Below are 19305 nucleotides of genomic sequence, written 5' to 3'. Positions count from 1 at the left end.
TCTGTCACAGATTGCTGACTTGGTGGTAGAAGTATTCTTGGGAAGATACACTGCTCAAAAAAATTAAAGGAACACTTTTTAATTGGAGTATAGCATTAAGTCCTGAACTACTGATCTGGTCAATTAAGTAGCAGAAGGGGTTGTAACACTGTTTCAGCTGCTTTGGTGTTAATGAAATGAACAGGTTCACTAGATGGGCAACAATGAATTGACCTCCAAAACAGGTTTTACAGGTGGAGGCCACCAACATTTTTTTTTCCCCCTACTCCTCTTTTCTGACTGTTTGTTTCTCACTAGTTTTGCATTTGGCAAGTCACTACTGGTAGCATGAGGCGATACCTGGACCCTATAGAAGGCAGTCCAACTCCTCCAGGATGGCACATCAATACGTGCCATTGCCAGAGGGAGAATGAAGGAGATTTCAGGAGACAGGCAGTTACTCTAGGAGAGCTGGACAGGGATGTAGAAGGTCCTTAACCCATCAGCAGGACCGGTATCTGCTCCTTTGTGCAAGGAGAAACAGGAGAAGCACTGCCAGAGCCCTACAAAATGACCTTCAGCAGGCAACTGGTGTGAATGTCTCTGATCAAACAATCAGAAACAGACTTCATGATGGTGGCCTGAGAGCCCGACATCCTCTAGTGGGCCCTCTGCTCACTGCCCGGCACGGTGGAACTTGATCGGCAGTTGCCATTAAACATCAGAATCGACAGGTCCTCCACTGGCACCCTGTGTCACATGTGCTCAGGGTGAACCTGCTCTCATCTGTGAAAAGCAGACGTAAAAGGGCATAGCGAAGCCATGGAGAATGCTATGCTGCCTGTAACATCATTTAGCATGACTTTTTTTTTAGGGGGTCTGGGAGGGGGGGGGGGCGCATAGACAATGTCACTCTGACTGCCATTAGGTATCTGGATGAAACCCTTGGACCCATTGTCAGACCCTACACTGGTGCAGTGGGTTCTGGAATCCTGGTGCACGATAATGCCTGGCCACATGTGGCGAGGAGTATGCAGCCAGTTCCTGGAGGATGAAGGAATTTATACGATTAAATCACCTCCACGCTCGCCTGACCTAAATCCAATAGAACACTTCTGGGACATTATGTTTCGGTCAATCCGACGCCGCCAGGTTGCACCTCAGTCTGTTTGGGAGCTCAGTAATGCCCTGGTCCACATTTGGGAGGAAATACCCCAGGACACCATCCGTCGTCTCAGTAGGAGTATACCCTGACGTTGTATAGCCCCCACAAGCACGTGGGGGCCATACAAACTACTGACTACCATTCTGAGTTGCTGCAATGACATTTCAGGAAAATGGACTAGCCTGCTGCAACATTTTTTCACTTTGATTTTCGGGGTGTCTTTGAATTCAGCCCTCTGTAGGTTGATAATTTTCATTTCCATCAAACAATGTGGCATCCTTTTGTTCATAATACATTACCCAGTCCATATCAGTATAGATATCCAGCATGATATTTTACCTCATTGAGATCCGACGTGTTTTCAAAGTGTTCCTTTAATTTTTTCGAGCAGTGTAAATCTAAGCCATAAAATGTTTTTATCTTTGTGTAGGAAATTATATTAGCTTGTTCTTCGAGAAGGGGGAGGGGGGTAACTCTGCTGTGGGGTTCATACAAGAGTTTGAGTAGCATGCATTAAGGTTTGCTTGAAGGCAAATTGCTGAGCTTCAAAGCCTGTGCAAAGAGTAGAGCTGTGGATAGGGCCAATACAGGGGGCGGGTTACAAGACCAGTCACCCTACTCAAGGAGACAGAGCAGCAGTGACCGGTCTGCATTAGTGCCCATTTATTGCCCTTCAGCCAGAACCACGGCAGCCCGCAAAGCATTTTGGGCTGCAGAGCTGTGCAGCATGGAGCAGTGTTATGCACCTTTTTATCGCATGACAGATTTTTTTTTTTTTAAATGAAACTTTATATGAAGTACAAAGGGACACTGTTCATGTCACTGTACAGCAGGACCATGCAGAGCTGTGCGATATTATGCAAAGATTTTGCATAATATCGCACTGCTCTGTGGTCTTGTCTGAACATGACGCACAGAAAACTATTACTTTCTGTGTGTCATTGCAGTTACCTGCATTTTTCCATGGGGGAAAGACTCTGGTAACTGTGCATAGTGTGAATAGGCCCTTAAGGCTCCTTTCACACACTCCGTCCGTTGGACGGAGTCCGTTTTTCTCAGCGGGGGATCGAGCCGCCGATCCCCCACTGAGCAGCAGGAGGACAGCTGTGTCTCCATGCTGTGTGCGGAGACACAGCTGTCAGTTCCCCATGCATCTCTATGGGGTAAATCGGATGTCAACGGACCATCAGTCCGTTCTCACCCGATCCCATCCGATCCGATCTGCTGGACGGATGGAAAATAGGGTTTCCATCCGTCCAGATTTGACGGATCGGATCGGGTCGAATGTCAGCGGACATGTCTCCACTGACATCCGATGCCCCATAGGAATGCATGGGGGGACCGTTCAGATCCGCCAAAAAAACGGACAGGCGCATCTGAACGGTCCGCCTGTGTGAAAAGGGCCTAAAGGGAAACTTCTGCACAAAAGCAAAGTACAAGTGTTGTTTCATGCTGGATTACAGCACAGATCTGGAAGAAGTACACAAAGCACACCAAGAGTCAAGTAAAGGCCCGTACACACGTACCGATCGTCGGCATACAAACGTCGGCGGACGAAAGATCTGCCGATTGTACGCGTGTTAGTATGGTGCCTCCGACAGATGTCTGCGCACAATCCGCGGACAAAAGTCTTTCTTGCAAACATGAAAGTTTTTGTCTGCAGACACCAGAACGGACGATTGTTCGCCTGTCAGTACAGAATTCGGCCGACAGACCGCAGATTTGCAAGACTGGGCATGCTCAGAAAATAAAAAACACAGGGAAAGTTAACCATTACATGACATCACTTCTGCAGTCAGCTGAAGTCTGCAGACAAAATTCTTGTGCTGTCCTTGTGCTGTCTTTGCACTTTTCAACAGACACCGACATCCCGGGGAGAAAAGACGAACATTTGTATGACGACGATCTGTGTGTGTGTGTACGGGGCTTTAGAATGTCCCAATGTGTCTTGTGTTGGGAAAATATTTGTTTAGCTTTAAGACCCTTTGCCTAACCTTCAGTGACAGAATGGGACAGCTATTTTGATTTTTTTTTTTTTTTAATGTCCTAATCTTCAGCTCCAGAGTTTGCTCGACACAAAGTCTGTGTACATATTAGACTGTCACACAGATGTCTTCATCTGGATTGGCCGAAAATCATCTCGCTTGGTTCGGGCGGCAGCTTTGAAGTTGGGACAGGAACTGTGCGGCATGCTGCATCGACCAAAACACGCCATCGTGATCCGCAATTTAGAGGGTACAGAATGCCAGGTACGCGGGTCATATATATTCCCTAAGGGAACTGCTCTATACAGGCCCTATTAGAACTTATAAAGCAAAGCGGAATGTCCTCTGTTTACAGGTATTCAAGTCAAAGTTTAAGAACTGGGATGACGTCCTGAAGGTGGACTACACCAGGAATGCAGAGAGTGTGGTGCAGCCTTCTACTCTGTACGGAAAAGTAAAAAAAGATGCAGAGAAAAAGGATCAGATGAAAGCCGACCTGACGGCACTCTTCCTGCCTCGCCAACCACCAATGCCCACTTCTGAGGTCAGAGCCAACAACTTACAGGTTTACACAACCCCCCCCCCCCCTCTAGTGGCGGTTGTGTAAACTTTAACTTCTCAGTTAAAAAAAAAAGAAGGGGGGACGCACACAATACTGTAGGATTCAGGTTTTCATGCAATCACTCAGGAAAATTCTTTCCTCCCTCCCAGAGACAGCAGAACAGAGCTGCGTTTTTGGTAAAAATATTTATATTTCCTCCGCAGGCTGAGCAGCTGATGGAGGAGTGGAATGAAGACTTGGATGGGATGGAGGGATTTGTACTGGAAGGGAAGAAGTTTGCCCGTCTGCCGGAAGAGGAGTTTGGTCACTTCCATACTGAGGATTGCTATGTCTTCCTTTGCAGGTACCTGATGTAGAATGTTTGTTTTTTTAATCCATGTATAAAAAGTTAAAGCTGATCTGCAGCCTTTCCTTCAGTCTTGCACAGTTATACAAGCTCCTCTCCTGTACTGACATTGCTCACACTGATTTTCACTGAGGAGATTAAGGGGGGGGGGGGGTATGATCAACATGTATAAATACAGTAAATGGTCTATATAGGGAACTTGGTGTTGAGTTATTTACTTTAAGGTCATCACAGAGGACAAGGGGGGCACTCTTTTCATCTAGAGGAAAAGAGATTTCATCTCCAAATAAGGAAAGGTTTCTTCACAGTAAGAGCTGTGAAGATTTTAAGAGACTCCCTCCAGATGTGGTTCTGTCCAGCTCAGTAGATTGCTTTAAAAAAGGCCTGGATTCTTTCCTAGGTGAGAATAATATAAATGGGTACAAATATTTATAGGTAAAGTTGATCCAGGGAATATCCGATTGACTCTCAGGGGATCAGGAAGGAATTTTTCTGTAGCAAATTGGATCATGCTTTGCTGGGGATTTTTCACCTTCATCTGGATCAATTGCGGGTATAGAATTGTATATATGTGATTGTATGTTTTGTTTTTTTCATTGGTCGAACTAGATGGACTTGTTTTTTTTTTTTTTTTTTTTTTTTTTTTCAACCTGAATAGCTGTGTAAATAGGGTTTGGTGCATGCAGAACCTACGCCTAGACAGCAATGCCTTGATTGATGTATGGCAGCCCACCAACTTCTCCTGGCTGCCATACAGCAATTAAAGCATTTTGATATTTGCATAACATATCCCAAAAGCCAGCCCACTGCTTGATTCATGACTGAGGGAGGGTGCTGTGATCTTTTCAGGAAGCTATATACTGGACCTTGCCAGTCTCTCCTACCAGCCATAATCTGCCTGCTTTGTATACAGAAAAACAGAGACCCAGTGATGACATTACTGGGGCTAGCATAAGGTATGCAATAAAATGGAAAGATTTGTTTTAAAAAGTAATGAGCATGATTCTGAAGAAGGGGGGGGGGGGGGGGCAAGGAAGACAAAATTTAAACAGATTAGACTTCAATTTTGAAGAGCAGTTCCTTTAAACACCTTCCCGACGCCACCTCCCGGCCCTTTAAGAGCTTCAAGATACCTGGAGGCGGGATTTCTGTGAGTGGTTGTCGCAGCAGTCACATGATTAGAAAGCTCCCGATTTGCAAGTATGCATCGAGAGCTGTCCAGTCCCTGCCAGCAACTGTGCTGTGAGCGTGCAGGGTGTGCGCTCTCAACACAGAAATGATTACATTTAGGGCGCATATATGCAGCCTCTCGCCATTAAAGCCCACCAACTGAGGGGCAGGAAGAGGATAGCATTGTAGCAGGTCGAATGTTGCATGTATATTAAGCCCATCTCAGTTATTTTGCTCAGAATGGTCTGCCTACAGGTGCCTTTGTCTTGTTAAATGAGTGATTCGCAAATCAGAAAGAAGTGAAAGGAATGGGGGTGGGGTTGGGGTTAAAAAAGCAGTTATAAAGGTAGTCCTCTTTAGACGGACTGTCAATAGTCTATCCTTTTGAATGAAGCACCCTCAGTATTCCAAGCTGTCCGATGCCATTCAGTAGTTGAGTAGTTGTTATGGAAGACACAGTTGTATTACTGTGAATGTGGTTCACATACAACTGCTGCTGTTGCCCAATGCAGAAGTTAGAGCTTGTGTTCGGAGTTCGAGTCCTTTTTTTTTTGTCTTGCAGATACTGGGTTCCGGTAGAAAATGAGGAAGAGGAGGAGCACCACAGTAAGAAAAGGAAAAAAGTACATGGTGAAGAGGGCGACGAGGATGAAGAAGATGAGGAGAAGCAGCCAGAAGAAGACTTTCAGTGTGTGGTCTATTTCTGGCAGGGCAGAGAGGCCTCTAATATGGGCTGGCTCACCTTCACCTTCAGCCTGCAGAAGAAGTTTGAGAGTCTCTTTCCTGGAAAGTTGGAGGTTTGTTTCTCTACATACGGATTGCATCCTTTCCCATGATGCACTGCTCGTTTGTTCCTCCGATCTTACATTACTGTGTTTTTTTAGGTCGTCCGAATGACTCAGCAACAAGAAAACGCAAAGTTTCTCTCCCATTTTAAGAGAAAATTCATAATTCACAAAGGGAAGAGGAAGACCAGGGATGTGGGCCTTCAGCCGAGCCTTTACCACGTGCGAACCAATGGCAGTGCGCTGTGTACCAGGTATAGCGGGCAATAGGAGAAATAAGGGAGGGTTCTGTGCTTTACCATGGTGGTGTCTAAAAGACTATTTTGGAAAGTGTTTATATAAAAAGACTGTTACTCTGTTTAGGTTAAAGTGACAGTGTCTGTGTAAAGTGGGTCGGGTAGGAGGCCTTGTCCTAAATAGGCAGAGTGACCATATTTTTTTTTTTTTTTTCTTTATTGCATCTGTAATTAAGTAATAGAAATTATATTTTTGAACAAAGTTTATCCCCTTCATGATCAGAGGTCATTGATTAATATATATCCAGGGGTCGCCCTGCCCCCCACCCGCTTGTGTTTCTCAGGCTTACTGTTTTTTTACCGGCGCGCCTGAGAAACTAGCCGACGGGTGCACGGCTGGCCATAGAGGTTACCTGATCACCTTTATAGTCAGGGCCGGTGCTAGACTATTTTGCGCCCTAGGCAAGACCAGCTACTTGCGCCCCCCCCCCCCCAAAAAAAAAAAAAACTGAATGGCTTTGAGCAGTGTCATTAAATAACAGGCCAATACACTATTTGATCACAGATCCCATTGTGTGACAATCTGTCACAGTGATTTATTTACAATAGCATTTTTTTAAAAATTATTTCACTGTGTGCCATAATAAAAAATATATTTGTGGCGGAACACCGGGGACTAGATTCCAAGTGTGACTTTTGCAACCCTGGTAGTGCGGGCTGGATTAAGAGCATCATGGGCCTGGTGCTGAGGATTTTGGTGGACCCTGGATTATGAAGTCTCTTTCCCTGTATGCTTAAATAAAATTCTCTACCACCCTTCCTTTTATAACCACAACTTGTGCCTAGGCTATCACCACCCACTGCACCTGGGACCCCTTTCTTCATTATCCACTGTGCCTGCAGCCTCTCTTCTCTTACCACCCACCATGCCTGGGCCCCCCATTCCTTACTATCTTCCATGCCTAGGCACACCTTCCCTCACCACCTAACGTGCTTGTAGCCCCCTTTATCGCAGACATGATACAGGGGACGGTCAGAGACCGCACACGTGATACAGGGGACGGTCAGAGACCGCACACGTGATACAGGGGACGGTCAGAGACCGCACACGTGATACAGGGGACGGTCAGAGACCGCACACGTGATACAGGAGACGGTCAGAGACCGCACACGTGATACAGGAGACGGTCAGAGACCGCACACGTGATACAGGAGACGGTCAGAGACCGCACACGTGATACAGGAGACGGTCAGAGACCGCACACATGATACAGGGGACGGTCAGAGACCGCACACATGATACAGGGGACGGTCAGAGACCGCACACATGATACAAGTGTGTCCTAGCAATTACCAGCGGGGAAAAACATTGATCACTGCACTGTGTAAAGAGGAGTTTAGAATATATTACAAAGTGCCAATAGTCAATTGCTCAAGGACAGTGAATGGTTAAAAAGCCTGACCAGGTAATTCCTTTAAAAATAACAAAAAATGAAAAGGTCAAACAGATCATGGAAGGCTGACACAGGACTCGGGCACAAATAACCCTGAAGTTGCAGTGTCTTCTAGAAATCTAATCATCCTTCATCTGTCCTGTGTGCTGTGTAAATAAAGCAAAGATCAGAAGCAGTGTGAGAAGACGGAGGGCGATCCATGTGAGCATTGCCTATTCAGTACACAGGATGGGAGAACACACTGATGATGATCATCAGTCTTCTGCAGCCAGCATTAGCAGTGAGTGTGTGACAGGCTTCTTGTAAATATGATCATACCTTCTGTATGTTCAGGTATGTCGGATTCTCTCCAGTCTCCATCTCACCCCCATCCAGTCCTGCTCCTGGCCACTAGCATCTTCTGGTCAAATGTGGCGGGCTGGGTAAGCTGATTGGCTAAGAAGGAGTGAGAGGTGGAGCAACTTATCAGCAGCCACACCCTCCCACTCACAAGAACAGCGCTATTGGCTGCTTGTTACACTGCTCCGTGCCTCTCCCTCCAGCATCTGAAAGCCGGTGGGAGGGAGAGGGGGAAAGCTGCACACAATCCGCTCTGGTACCGTACGGTATTACCATCACCGTCCTGCAGCACCGAACTCCTTGCTCCTACGGGGAGCAGCGGGGGCGACAAGGAGGAGGAAATTGTGAGGCAAGAGTCAGCTGCGCCCCTAGGCGGCAGTGCGCCCTAGGCCACTGCCTAGTTCGCCTAGCGGTAGTGCCGGCCCTGTTTATAGTCCTGGAGGACCGGAGTGACTTTATGATGTCACTTCTGGTCTAGGTTGGAAGTAAACCATTTTTATTTTTTGCTTTTAAAGGTAGAGGAGAGATTTGGGGTCTTACTGACCCCAGATTACTCCATAAAGAGGACCTGCCATCCCTTATTTCAAGGAATGTTTACAATCCTTAAAATAGGAATAAAATAAAGAGACAGTGTAAAAATAAGAATAAAAAAATTTACAGCGCCCCATCCCTCTATGCTTGCGCACAGAAAACGCATATGTAAGTCACGCATGCACCACCCATGAGGTATCGCCGGGAATGTTACAGCGAGAGCAATCATTCTAGCACTAGACCTCATCTGTAACTCTATACCGGTAACCTGCAAATATTTTTAAAGTGTTGCCTATGGAGATTTTTAAGTATCGTAGTTTGTCACCATTCCAAGAGCGTGCGCGATTATAAAGCGTGACATGTTTGGTATCTATTTACTGCGTAACATCAGCTTTTATTTATTTTTTTAAAAAACTGCTGCACAAATACTGTGTGACATAAAATATTGCAACAATAGCCATTTTATTCTCTAGGGTGCTAAAAAAAAATGTTAATATTTAGGATTCTAAGTAATTTTCTAGCAAAAAATACTGATTTAAACTTCATACTGATCTAAAAGTGCCAGAAATAGCCTGGTTAGCAAGAGACATTTAGGGCTTTTGTTTGGTAGATTGTTCAAATAAATACCCTGCGTACATTTTTATGGCTGACAAAAAATCCAATAATGTGAAAGTATTTTTCAGCTTGCACAAAAATTTTAAATTAAACGTTTTACATTTAATTTATTTATACACACTGTGTGTCTTTCTCTCTGCACAACGAGTGCACAGAGAGAGAGGATTAGTGTCTTCTCTGTGCAAACAAACTTCTGTCATTATGAGTGCGTGTCATGATCAAATGATCAGGAACTATGCTGATTGGTTCTCAATCTAAACTGCAGCATAAGTGTCAGAGCAGTCACTGAACTATGAGCGCACACAGCTGCACACAGTTCTCAAGTCTATGGACCTCAAATCACATCAAAGTCGTGCAGAGTCCACTTTAAAGTTGCTGTGACTTGAAGTCGCACAGATATGAATGGTACTCATTGGAAATCATGGGGTACGACTTGCCATGCGACTTTGCAGTCCCAAGTTGCAGAAGTATGAAAGGGGCCTTAGAACAATTTTCTCTTCTCAAGTTGACTTCTTACATGTAGGACTGCTGACTATCCTGCATACATTGTAGTCTACAGCTGTACTTCATTATTGAATTCTGTGTTCATATTAAAGCCTGTCTTCTCCCACACACACAGGTGTATCCAGATCAACACAGACTGCAGCTTATTGAATTCGGAGTTTTGCTACATCCTGAAGGTCAGACAATGACACGGCTCTGGGTTACTTGTAGGCATGCCGTGCAGATTTAGTAAGCTGATAGACTCTCACCCCTCCATCCGTCTCTTCTAGGTGCCTTTTGAGAGCATTGACAATCAGGGAATTGTCTACACTTGGGTGGGGCGAGCCGCAGACCCCGATGAGGCAAAGCTAGCTGAGGAGATCATGAATCACATGTTTGATGACACGTACAGCAAACAGGTGAGCAGGCTACTTCTTTTAATAATTATTTAGAATGGGCAGCAGTGGGCAAGTAAGGCTACATTCACACAGACATGTAAATTTCAGAGATTACCTGCGCTTAGAAGACTTTTCCTAAAGCAGCTGGACTCGCACAATGCAAAGTAATCATGTTATTTATACATAATGATTACCAACATTTAGTTGCAGACAGTTTAGCTGCGTTTAGGAAAGTGCTGTGTCCAGGGTGGACTATCTGCAGCTAAGCACGCATTGCATACCATTTTGATTTCTTTGTACCTGGAATGTATTTAGCCGATTTGAATTAGAAGTTGAGTTGGGCTTTAATGGGTGGGTGTTTGGTCATTTGATGTTATAAAACCCCAGTGCGATGGGTTTTTTCTTTGTTGAGAAAGAGGGGAGGTGTATTTGTAGTATGTTTGCTCACAGTTGATCAGTTCCGTTTATTTCCCTACCAGGTGATAAATGAGGGAGAGGAGCCCGAGAACTTCTTCTGGGTGGGCATCGGAGGGCAAAAAACGTATGATGAAGATGCGGAATATATGAAGTACTCACGTCTGTTCAGGTAGCTTGATCAATAGTAATGGGATAAGTATCTTATGGGGCCAAGTTCAAACACACCATAATATTATTAGCTGGGATGTGCAATTTCCCAGATCCAATTAATTGTGACCATGCCAATGTATGGCACTGTGAACCACCCCATGTAATATAACGCGTTTAAAGAGACCCTGTCTTTTTGTCCATTAAGGCTGTGTAAAGCCCATCACCTTTATATTCACCTCTTCTAACCTTCCCCTGCCATTCCTTCCTTTGTCAAAATATCATCCAAAATACCTGGTGTTGGATCTCAGAAGGAACAGTGACATCCCTTCCTCCATGTGTATCATGGGAGGAAGTCACATGCTCCCAGATATGTTTGGTAGCTCCAATAATCACTTGGTATTTTGGAATGGTGGCCATGGTAGGAGGAGTGGTGGCACGCTGTAGAGGTGAAGATAAACCCGCTGGGGCATGGATTTACACACACTGTCATTTGTGGTCAGAAAAAGCAAGGTGACTGTGTCTATAGGGCAGCTTTTAGAAATTTCTGAGTAGTTACTGAAGAGTTGAAACACATGGCAGTTCCTCACATCTTTTATGAAAACCAGATTTGGGAATTGTCTCTTCTACACCCATAAGCTCGTGAGGAAGTTACTAGAAAGCGATTTGTAAAAGGCATTATCACTTAAAACATACCTGGGCAGGGGATGATAAGCAAATGAAAGGAGTCTTTTTAGTCCTTGAAAAAAGTCCAATAAACATTGTGGCATGAAGTTTACATTTTGGCAGGGACAGCAGTCTCCCTTCCAAGCAGGATCTGGGGAGGCTGGAACCAGCAAACCATATATTAACAGAAAAAAGGAGAGAAAAGCGCCAATACCTAAGTGTAGCATTTATTAAAACCTATTGGTAAAATGAAAAACAATAAATATGAACTCACATTTAAAAGACATTAAAAAGCGTATCAATAGGTCACCAGCAGGTGGCAACCTTTCATGTGGTCAATGGTGACATAGGGGGGTTGGAACCAGGAAAGAGCCAACAGAAGCAGCAGACTGTATGTGTATATTACATGGACAAAAATCACTGGACAGCAGGGGAGTGTAGAAGGCCTACATAATGGTCACAGTCTGCTACTTTTGCTTGCTCTTCCTGGTGTTCCCCTGGTTTCAAGCACCTTACACCACATCCATGTGGAGGGGGTTTGCTCTCCATTGACCACCTAGAAGGTTGCCAACTGCTGGAGACTTAGATACGCTTTTTAATGTATTTTAAAAGTGAGAGAATATTTGTGTTTTATTTTACTAATATGTTTTGTTTTAATAAATGCTACACTTAGGTAGTGAGGAAGTCACCATCTTCTTATACTTTTATTACAGAGAATACAAGAGATGACTTTTGGCATGAACCCATTATTTGGCTTAAAGCAGAATTAAACCCCCACAATCTTTTTTTTTTAAACCAAGGAAGCTGCCATCTTTGCTTTTGTTTAAACTGCCATGATGCTGCACATGTGATCAGTTATGACACCAGCCATTGGATGGTTCGACAGTTTGGTTGCCCCTCTCTGCCAATCCCTTCACTGGCTTCCCCTACCCCACCATATAAAATTCAAAATACTAACCACATATGCAAGACCATCCACAACATCATCCCCAACCTCATCTGCAGATATCGCCCAAATCCTGTCCTCTCTAGCTCCCATGCTCACCTTCAGAGCCTCTCCCATCCTCTGGAACTCTCTGCCCCAGTACATCCGGTCCGCTCCTACCGTATGCGCCTTTAGGCAATGAAAACTCATTCAGGGAAGCCTACTCTACCTAAGAACTGTACCTGAGTCACCATCAGATCATCCCCTGCAGCTATTAACCTTTTGTACCACCTCCTCCACCCTTTAGATTGTAAGCTCCATGAGCAGGGCCCGGTCCTATTCCTTCTGTATTGTAATCGTACTGTCCCCTTTCATATTGTAAAGTGCTGCATAAACTGTTGGCACTATAATAAATCCTGTATAATAATCTCATTAGCTACTATCAGGATTATTTGTTAATAAACCTTTTTGCATCTCCAGGTGCTCTAATGAGAAAGGCTATTTCTCAGTTTCGGAGAAGTGCTCAGACTTCTGTCAGGATGACCTTGCCGATGATGACATCATGCTCCTTGACAATGGCAAAGAGGTGAGTGATCAACATCTAGTCTTAGGTATACGTAAAGGTAATAAGCCCATGAGGAATAAGCGCTGATTGGTTTATCCTTATTCCCAGGTGTACATGTGGGTGGGGACACAGACCAGCCAGGTGGAAATCAAACTCAGCTTGAAGGCTTGTCAGGTGAGTGTGCAACAAAGTTATCCCAAACAAGTTTGGGGGTGGGGTTCTTCCTTTATAATTTTACTGGTGCATATATTAGGACATCTCTGGTTTTACTCTCAACAGTATTTAACAGAATTGGTAGGAAAATGAGATGTTACAGGAAGTTAAAAAGCTCTGTGTGGCTTTCAAGGGCTGTGTATGCATTTTCATGAATCACTATCAGGGCCCATTCACACCATTGCATTGTGGTTATACACAGTATGTGCTTTAGGGTGGCATTCCAACACACTACCCCTGCACATGGTTAGGCACTGCATTACCAAAAATGGGATTTTTGACTTGCTGTAAAATCCATTTCTCTGATGTTCATTGACAGACACAGCTCCTGATTCTTCTTAACCATTGGGCTATACTGCCCCCTACAGGAGTAGGACACTAGGCAGGAAAAAGCTTAACTACGCCTATGGGCAGTCCCGGGGGGGGGGGGGGTATACTCCCACTCTCAGCTATAGGCACTCCGTTTTGTTACAAGCAGTGTCAGAAGAAAGCCAACTCCACAGAGGGGTGGGTGCTGTGTCCATCAATGAACATCAGAGAAATTGATTTTACGGTAAGTCAAAATCCCAATTCCTCTTTCATTCATTGACTGACAGCTCCTGATCTTCTTAACCATTGGGACATCTCAAAGCAGTGTTAAAAAAAAAAAAAGTTCCCAAGGCGAACCATAGCCAACCAGGTAACAGAGCTCAACTATAAACAACTGGAGCTCACCTGAAAAAAACAATACACCCTCAAAGAGGACAAGTCCTCTAAGCAGCAGCTAGCAAAACCTTGTAGCCAAAAGAAGCATCTGCAGATTGCCAACACATCCACTTTTATAAAACTTTTGTAAAAGTGTGCACTGACCAGGTGGTGGCCTTGCAAGCCTGCGTCACTGATGCTTGATGACGGAAGCCCAGGAGACACTAAGCGCCCTAGTAGAGTGCTCCTTCACAAGGAAAAGGAGGAACATGTTGCAGTATGCCTAAACCACCATCTGTCTGATCCATCTGGAATGGTCGCAGAAGAAGCGGACAACCCTCTGTGAGGTCCGTCCGTGAGCACAAAAAGCCTGACTTTCTAAAAAAAAAAACTCGGCTGCCAGGTACACCCTAATTGGCTGGACCTCATCCAAGGCAATTTCCTTCGGATGTTTTGCCTGGGACACAGGGAAAGCAACACAATGTCTTCATTCAAATGACAGTCAGAGACCACCTTAGGATGGAATGACGGACAGGGGCGAAGCACCACCTTATCCTTGTGAATCACCAATAAGGTGAATGACAGGATAACGCTGCCATTTCTGACACCCTGCGCGCATAGGGGATATCCACCACATAAAAGGCCACCTTCTGGGGCAGCGCAAGCAGGGAAATCCCCCAAATATTTTCAAAGGGAGGCTTCTGTAGAGCTGAAAGCACCACATTAAAATCCCAGGGCAGCAACGGAGCTTGCACTGAAGGAACCAAAAGTCGGTCACCCTAAAGAAAAGGTATGCACCAGGGAGTGTGAGGCCAAAGGTTAATGGGGAAAAAAAGACCACCAAAGCAGATACCTGGCCCTTGATGGTACTCAAGGCCAATTTCTGTGGTTAAGATCTGATCCATTGAGAAGGAACGAGGGTGAACCCTATGAGACTTGCACCACGCAATGTACGTCTTCCACGTACAATAGTAGATCTTCCTAGAAGTAGATTTCCTAGATTTCAACAGCGTAGGGATCACCGACTGACAACTTCTATCCTTCACCACCTGGCGTTCAACAGCCAAGTCGTCAAAGCCAGCAACTGTAAAGTAGGATGGAAGATCGGTCCTGAAGTCTCCGTGGAGCATCGGTGAGCAGCCGTACCAAGATCAGTCTGGATGGAATCCTTTCTGCTTTAATCCTGAACATGAGTTGTGGTAGAAATTTGAGAGGCTGGAAAGAATCAGTCAGCCCACCTTAGAAAGCCGGCTACTCACCGAGCTGCCAGGACACTACTTGTGCCCCCTTAGTGAATGAGACCACAGCCGTGGCATTGTCCGAATGAATTTGTACCAGACACCCCTGAAGACGAATTATCCAATGAGCCAGACAAAGGCTGTTCGCTCGGATTTCCAGAACATTAAATCGGCAACCGGAATGAAGGTAGCTTTATTTAACCTGAAACCAGACAAGTCCACTACTCGTGGGACCGTCCACCTTTAACGCAGTTAATCCTCATAAGGACACTGCAAGCAAAAAGCGCTTTGGTACCACTGCGTTTTGGAAAACCCCATTGTTTTTTGTGACAGTGTTGTCAAAGTAAGCGGAAAAAGGAACACCCTCGCCGCTTTGGAGGGCCTGTGGGTGCCAAAAGGGACCGGTGCCTCCAACGCAGCATCAGCCGCAACCTCCATTTTTAAAGTGTCACTCACTGACACAAACAGTGCATCCACCAGTGCCTTTTCATGCGTGGCTAGAGGAGCAGAGGAATCATTCTCACTATCTGAACACTCAGTGTGTGGACACAGACCCAGTAGGGTTGCTATATACTAAGTTTACCCAGAAAACATAACAATCAGGGGAGGCTGCCAACTGCGATCCCGCAAAGGGGATGGCGACCAAGGGCCCACACATGGACCCCGCAAAAAAAAAAAAAAAACAAGGGGGTCGCCCCCAGATCTCTTCATAGAGGGCATAATAGGAAATAGTTCCCTTAAAAGGGGGCTGCCCGCGGTGACACGGACCTGCAGGCAGGGCAGCGCTAAAAGGGGAAGGTTCCCCACACACTAATGGTGGCAAGGCTGTCATAAAAAAAATGAAGTGGCACCAAGCTGACCACATGGCCTAGCAGGCCACGACCTAAATTTTTATGAACGCCCATCCACAAGTGCAAGGATCTCAGCCCGGCAGATACCCAAAGGAAGAGTGGGGGCTTCAGCTAAAAGTACTGGGGCCGCACCCCAATGGAGACGCCTGACTCTGCTATATGACCTAGTAGGCCGCGGCTTAAATTTTTGTGGGCGCCCAAGCCACTTGGACGCGAGCCCCAGCGGAGCCTACCACCCAGGGGCAGCGGAATCCCAAACGGGAGGCAGTGGCTTCAGTCACCTTCATAGGGGCGGGCTCAAGTAGTTTCCGAGTAGTAGGCTGCAAGCAAAGCTGTGGCCTAAATTTTTGGCCGTATCCGCGGATGCTAAACTATCCACTCCCCCAGTCCAACAACCCCTGTAGGGAGCCCAGAGGACATCCCTGCCCCATTCACCAACCCCCAGGGTGGCAGGGAACCCGCTCAACCCCTGTGTTGCGCACCAGGAATAACCTGGTCAGCAGCAACTCCAACCAGCCCTCCTTTAGAGCATGTGGCAACAGCCAGCTCATAACCTCACCCGGGGGGAGGGTCAGGCCCGCAAAAGACCACCGGAATTTTAGAGGGGCTGGGGGGGGGGGAAGCAAGAAACTAGGTCCTTACTCCTGACTAGACAGAAAAAAGCCTCTGGGACTGCCCCATAGGCATAGTCAAGCTTTTTCCTGCCTTGTGTCCTGCTCCTTTAGGGGGGCAGTATAACCCAATGGTTAAGAAGAATCAGGAGCCGTGTCCGGCGATGAAAGAAAGAAAAAGTATGCTTTTGATCTGTTGTGGAGCATTGTGTAGCCTATTTAAAAGAATAGGCTGCCTTACCTCAACACACTTTAATGCACGTGTGTTAAACCCACAGCAACTGGGTGTCCTGGTGTGTGAATAGGCCCTTAGTGAGTAGCCATGCTTCACTTTGCCCACAGCCTTTTAGACTGACAGCAATTACTTTTTCTTTTAATCTGCTGTGGGCTGCAAGTTTTAAAGGTAGTGGTGGCTGCTGGCAGCCTTGGAGAGTTAGGCTGGCCATACACTATACAATTTTCTTGTTCAACTTTCCTTTAGATTTACCAAAACCATATAATATGAGGTCAAACCTAAACACTTTCAATTTGTATGCAATCAGGCAGGCCCTTGCACTACATAGTTTAAGGTAAATCTAAAGGAAATTGAATAAGAAAATTGTATAGTGTATGGCCAGCCTAAGACTCCTGCTCTCTCACACACAATCAGCAACTCGCCCTTCTGAACACTGTGATAAGCAACAGCTCTGCTCAGGGAGTGATGGGTATTGAAGCAATGTTCAGTGGGGTGTGTTCCTCACTTGCTGATACAAAGGTGTATTCATTACTGTATATGTAGCATTACAGTAGTAATAAATGTCTTTAGGCTAACACGAAACCCATATGACTGTAAACAATAGCTGGTATTTCCCTGCAAAAAGGGTACAGAGTGGATATGAATAATTACCTTTGTGTCTTCTTAACAGGTTTATATTCAGCACATGAGAGCGAAGGATCTTGAACACCCGCGGAAGCTGCGCCTTGTCCGGAAAGGGAACGAACCTCACGCCTTTACCCGCTGCTTCCACGCGTGGGGTGCCTTCCGCAAGCCGCCATCTTAAGCCTCTCTGATCAGAGTGATAGTGGCTGCTCCAACCCTGAAGAAACGCTTGTACAGCCAATCCTTTGTTTTATTTAATTCTTCTTGACCCTCAGTGGACATTTTCCTTGGGAACCAGAAACCGCCTTAATGACTGCAGTGCTATATTAGGGCACCTTCTATCAGAGTTTTACAGTGTTATGGGTTCACCTTTAGGAGGGGGATGGGTTTTGCACACTAAGTAAACGGTCTGTGGATAAAAAGAGCAGCTCCTAATATTCTTAAGTCTGGCCAGTAGGTGGTATTGTAGCCTACGACACATACAGCAAAAGCAACTCCAAATCAAATAGTTTATAATTGTAAGGCCTATTTAACAATTTGGGCTGCTTGTTGCAATTGACTTGCACCTTCTCTAGTGGTGAGTACACTATAGGCTGCTTTCCTGCAGCAGAGTCCAGGTGAAGCTTGTCAGTAATTGCAAAATGTGCATTATGCTATCCTGCTCAATGTTAGCACTTTATTTGCCTTATCTACCAATGTCGGAAGGAAAGAACTACTACTTATCTAAGGCTGGAACATTGAGGCTTATTTATTATAACTAGCAGTGGGGTTGGCATTTAACAATCAACTAGCAGGTGGATAATAGAGCCCATTCACAATGTGATAAGTTACCAATTACTTTGCACTATTACAGTTGTGGACAAAATTACCTAAAGAAAGGTGTGCTGCACACCTATTTGGTTTACTGCCAATAATTACCATATTTAATAACTGAGCTACTAAGCTTTTCGAATGATAAATCACTGTACCTAGTCAAAAAATAATAAAAACAAACCTCCCAGGGGACTAAAGCAGGTAATAAATGGATCAAAATTTGGCGGGTTCAGTAGAGACTGGTTAAATTTCCACTAAGCTAGGGGTGGTCCATTTCGGCAAAAGTTGATTTAATGATCAACTTCTGTTGAACAGGAATGTTGGGAAAAATTTTATTTAACAAGGTGCTCCAGTGCTTCCTGAAAGCAGAGGCTTCCCCACTGTCAGAATCCAATATTCTAGCAGGGAGGATTCCTCCCATCAACCACGCTTGTGTGAATAGGGGAATCCATTTGTTGTTGGTGGTGGCCATTTTGGAAACTAGGACTTTGGTACTGAAACATCTCAGTCCAATCACGGTCTTAAAAGAACACCACGAGAAATATGGAGGTTGCCAGTGTTTAACCTCTTCCTGAATATGTAAGGTTTATCAAAGTATTGGTAACTTGTTAGAAATCAGAAACACATTATGTGGGGGGGGGGGGGGGGGGGGAGTCAGCATAGTTGACTCTGCAATCTCCATGCCTGTTCAGTGTCATCAATTTTAGAAGCCATAGACAGTCAGGTAACCAACATTTTAAGGTAAAGGTCACCTATGTATTTCAGTACAGGTTTCCTTTAGTGGAGATCAGTGGCTTCATCAGTCAGTCATTCTAGAAAACATTTTATTTGCAGTAGTAGCCTGGCTTTGGCATTGGCATTCCTGGTCCCCTACTAGAAAGTACTGTTTGGGGACCAGCCATGCTTTGCACTGGCCAGAATGTGCAACATGTACGCAGATTAAGGAGGCTGCAGCCAGTTTTGCAAGAAAACAGTACTTCTCTTTAGTAAGGATAACAAAGTCTTAGCCCTTGTTCTAGAAGCTGCTAGTATAAACATATAACTGCAGGCAAAGATAGGGTTATACCTAAAGTTTCATCACATATGAATTCTTATCCACATTAATAACTGAATAGGTTGTGTTCTAGGTCAGTACCCCATACTTATATGTCAAAGTAGCACTATGCACAAATCACTTGCTCAATGTCCAGTTTGCTTCTTCCATTCATTTTTCTGGGCAGTATGAACATGAGATGATTGTATAGGTAATTGAATATTTCAATTGCAAC

The 19305-nt window shown here is 45.1% G+C and overlaps 1 protein-coding gene across 2 annotated transcripts in view; it reads left to right on the top strand.

Annotated features, from left to right (window-relative positions):
* Positions 1-17697, top strand: part of FLII (FLII actin remodeling protein) — a 60044-nt gene extending 42347 nt beyond the window's left edge. For both annotated transcript variants that reach the window (XM_082260260.1, XM_082260259.1), the window contains exons 20-30: positions 3202-3393; positions 3485-3673; positions 3895-4034; positions 5770-6004; positions 6092-6246; positions 9787-9847; positions 9941-10069; positions 10528-10634; positions 12684-12789; positions 12877-12942; positions 17271-17697. In XM_082260260.1, coding sequence (XP_082116386.1) covers positions 3202-3393; positions 3485-3673; positions 3895-4034; positions 5770-6004; positions 6092-6246; positions 9787-9847; positions 9941-10069; positions 10528-10634; positions 12684-12789; positions 12877-12942; positions 17271-17405 — 1515 coding nt within the window. In that variant the 3' untranslated portion in view covers positions 17406-17697. The remainder of the gene's footprint in view (positions 1-3201; positions 3394-3484; positions 3674-3894; positions 4035-5769; positions 6005-6091; positions 6247-9786; positions 9848-9940; positions 10070-10527; positions 10635-12683; positions 12790-12876; positions 12943-17270) is intronic.
* The last annotated feature ends 1608 nt before the right edge of the window (positions 17698-19305 follow it).

Source organism: Pelophylax lessonae (assembly GCF_965119305.1).
Source record: "Pelophylax lessonae genome assembly, chromosome: 6".
Classification (NCBI taxonomy): Eukaryota; Metazoa; Chordata; class Amphibia; order Anura; family Ranidae; genus Pelophylax; species Pelophylax lessonae.
The sequence above is the reverse complement of the archived record's forward strand: the minus strand, read 5'-3'. Positions and strand labels throughout refer to the sequence as shown.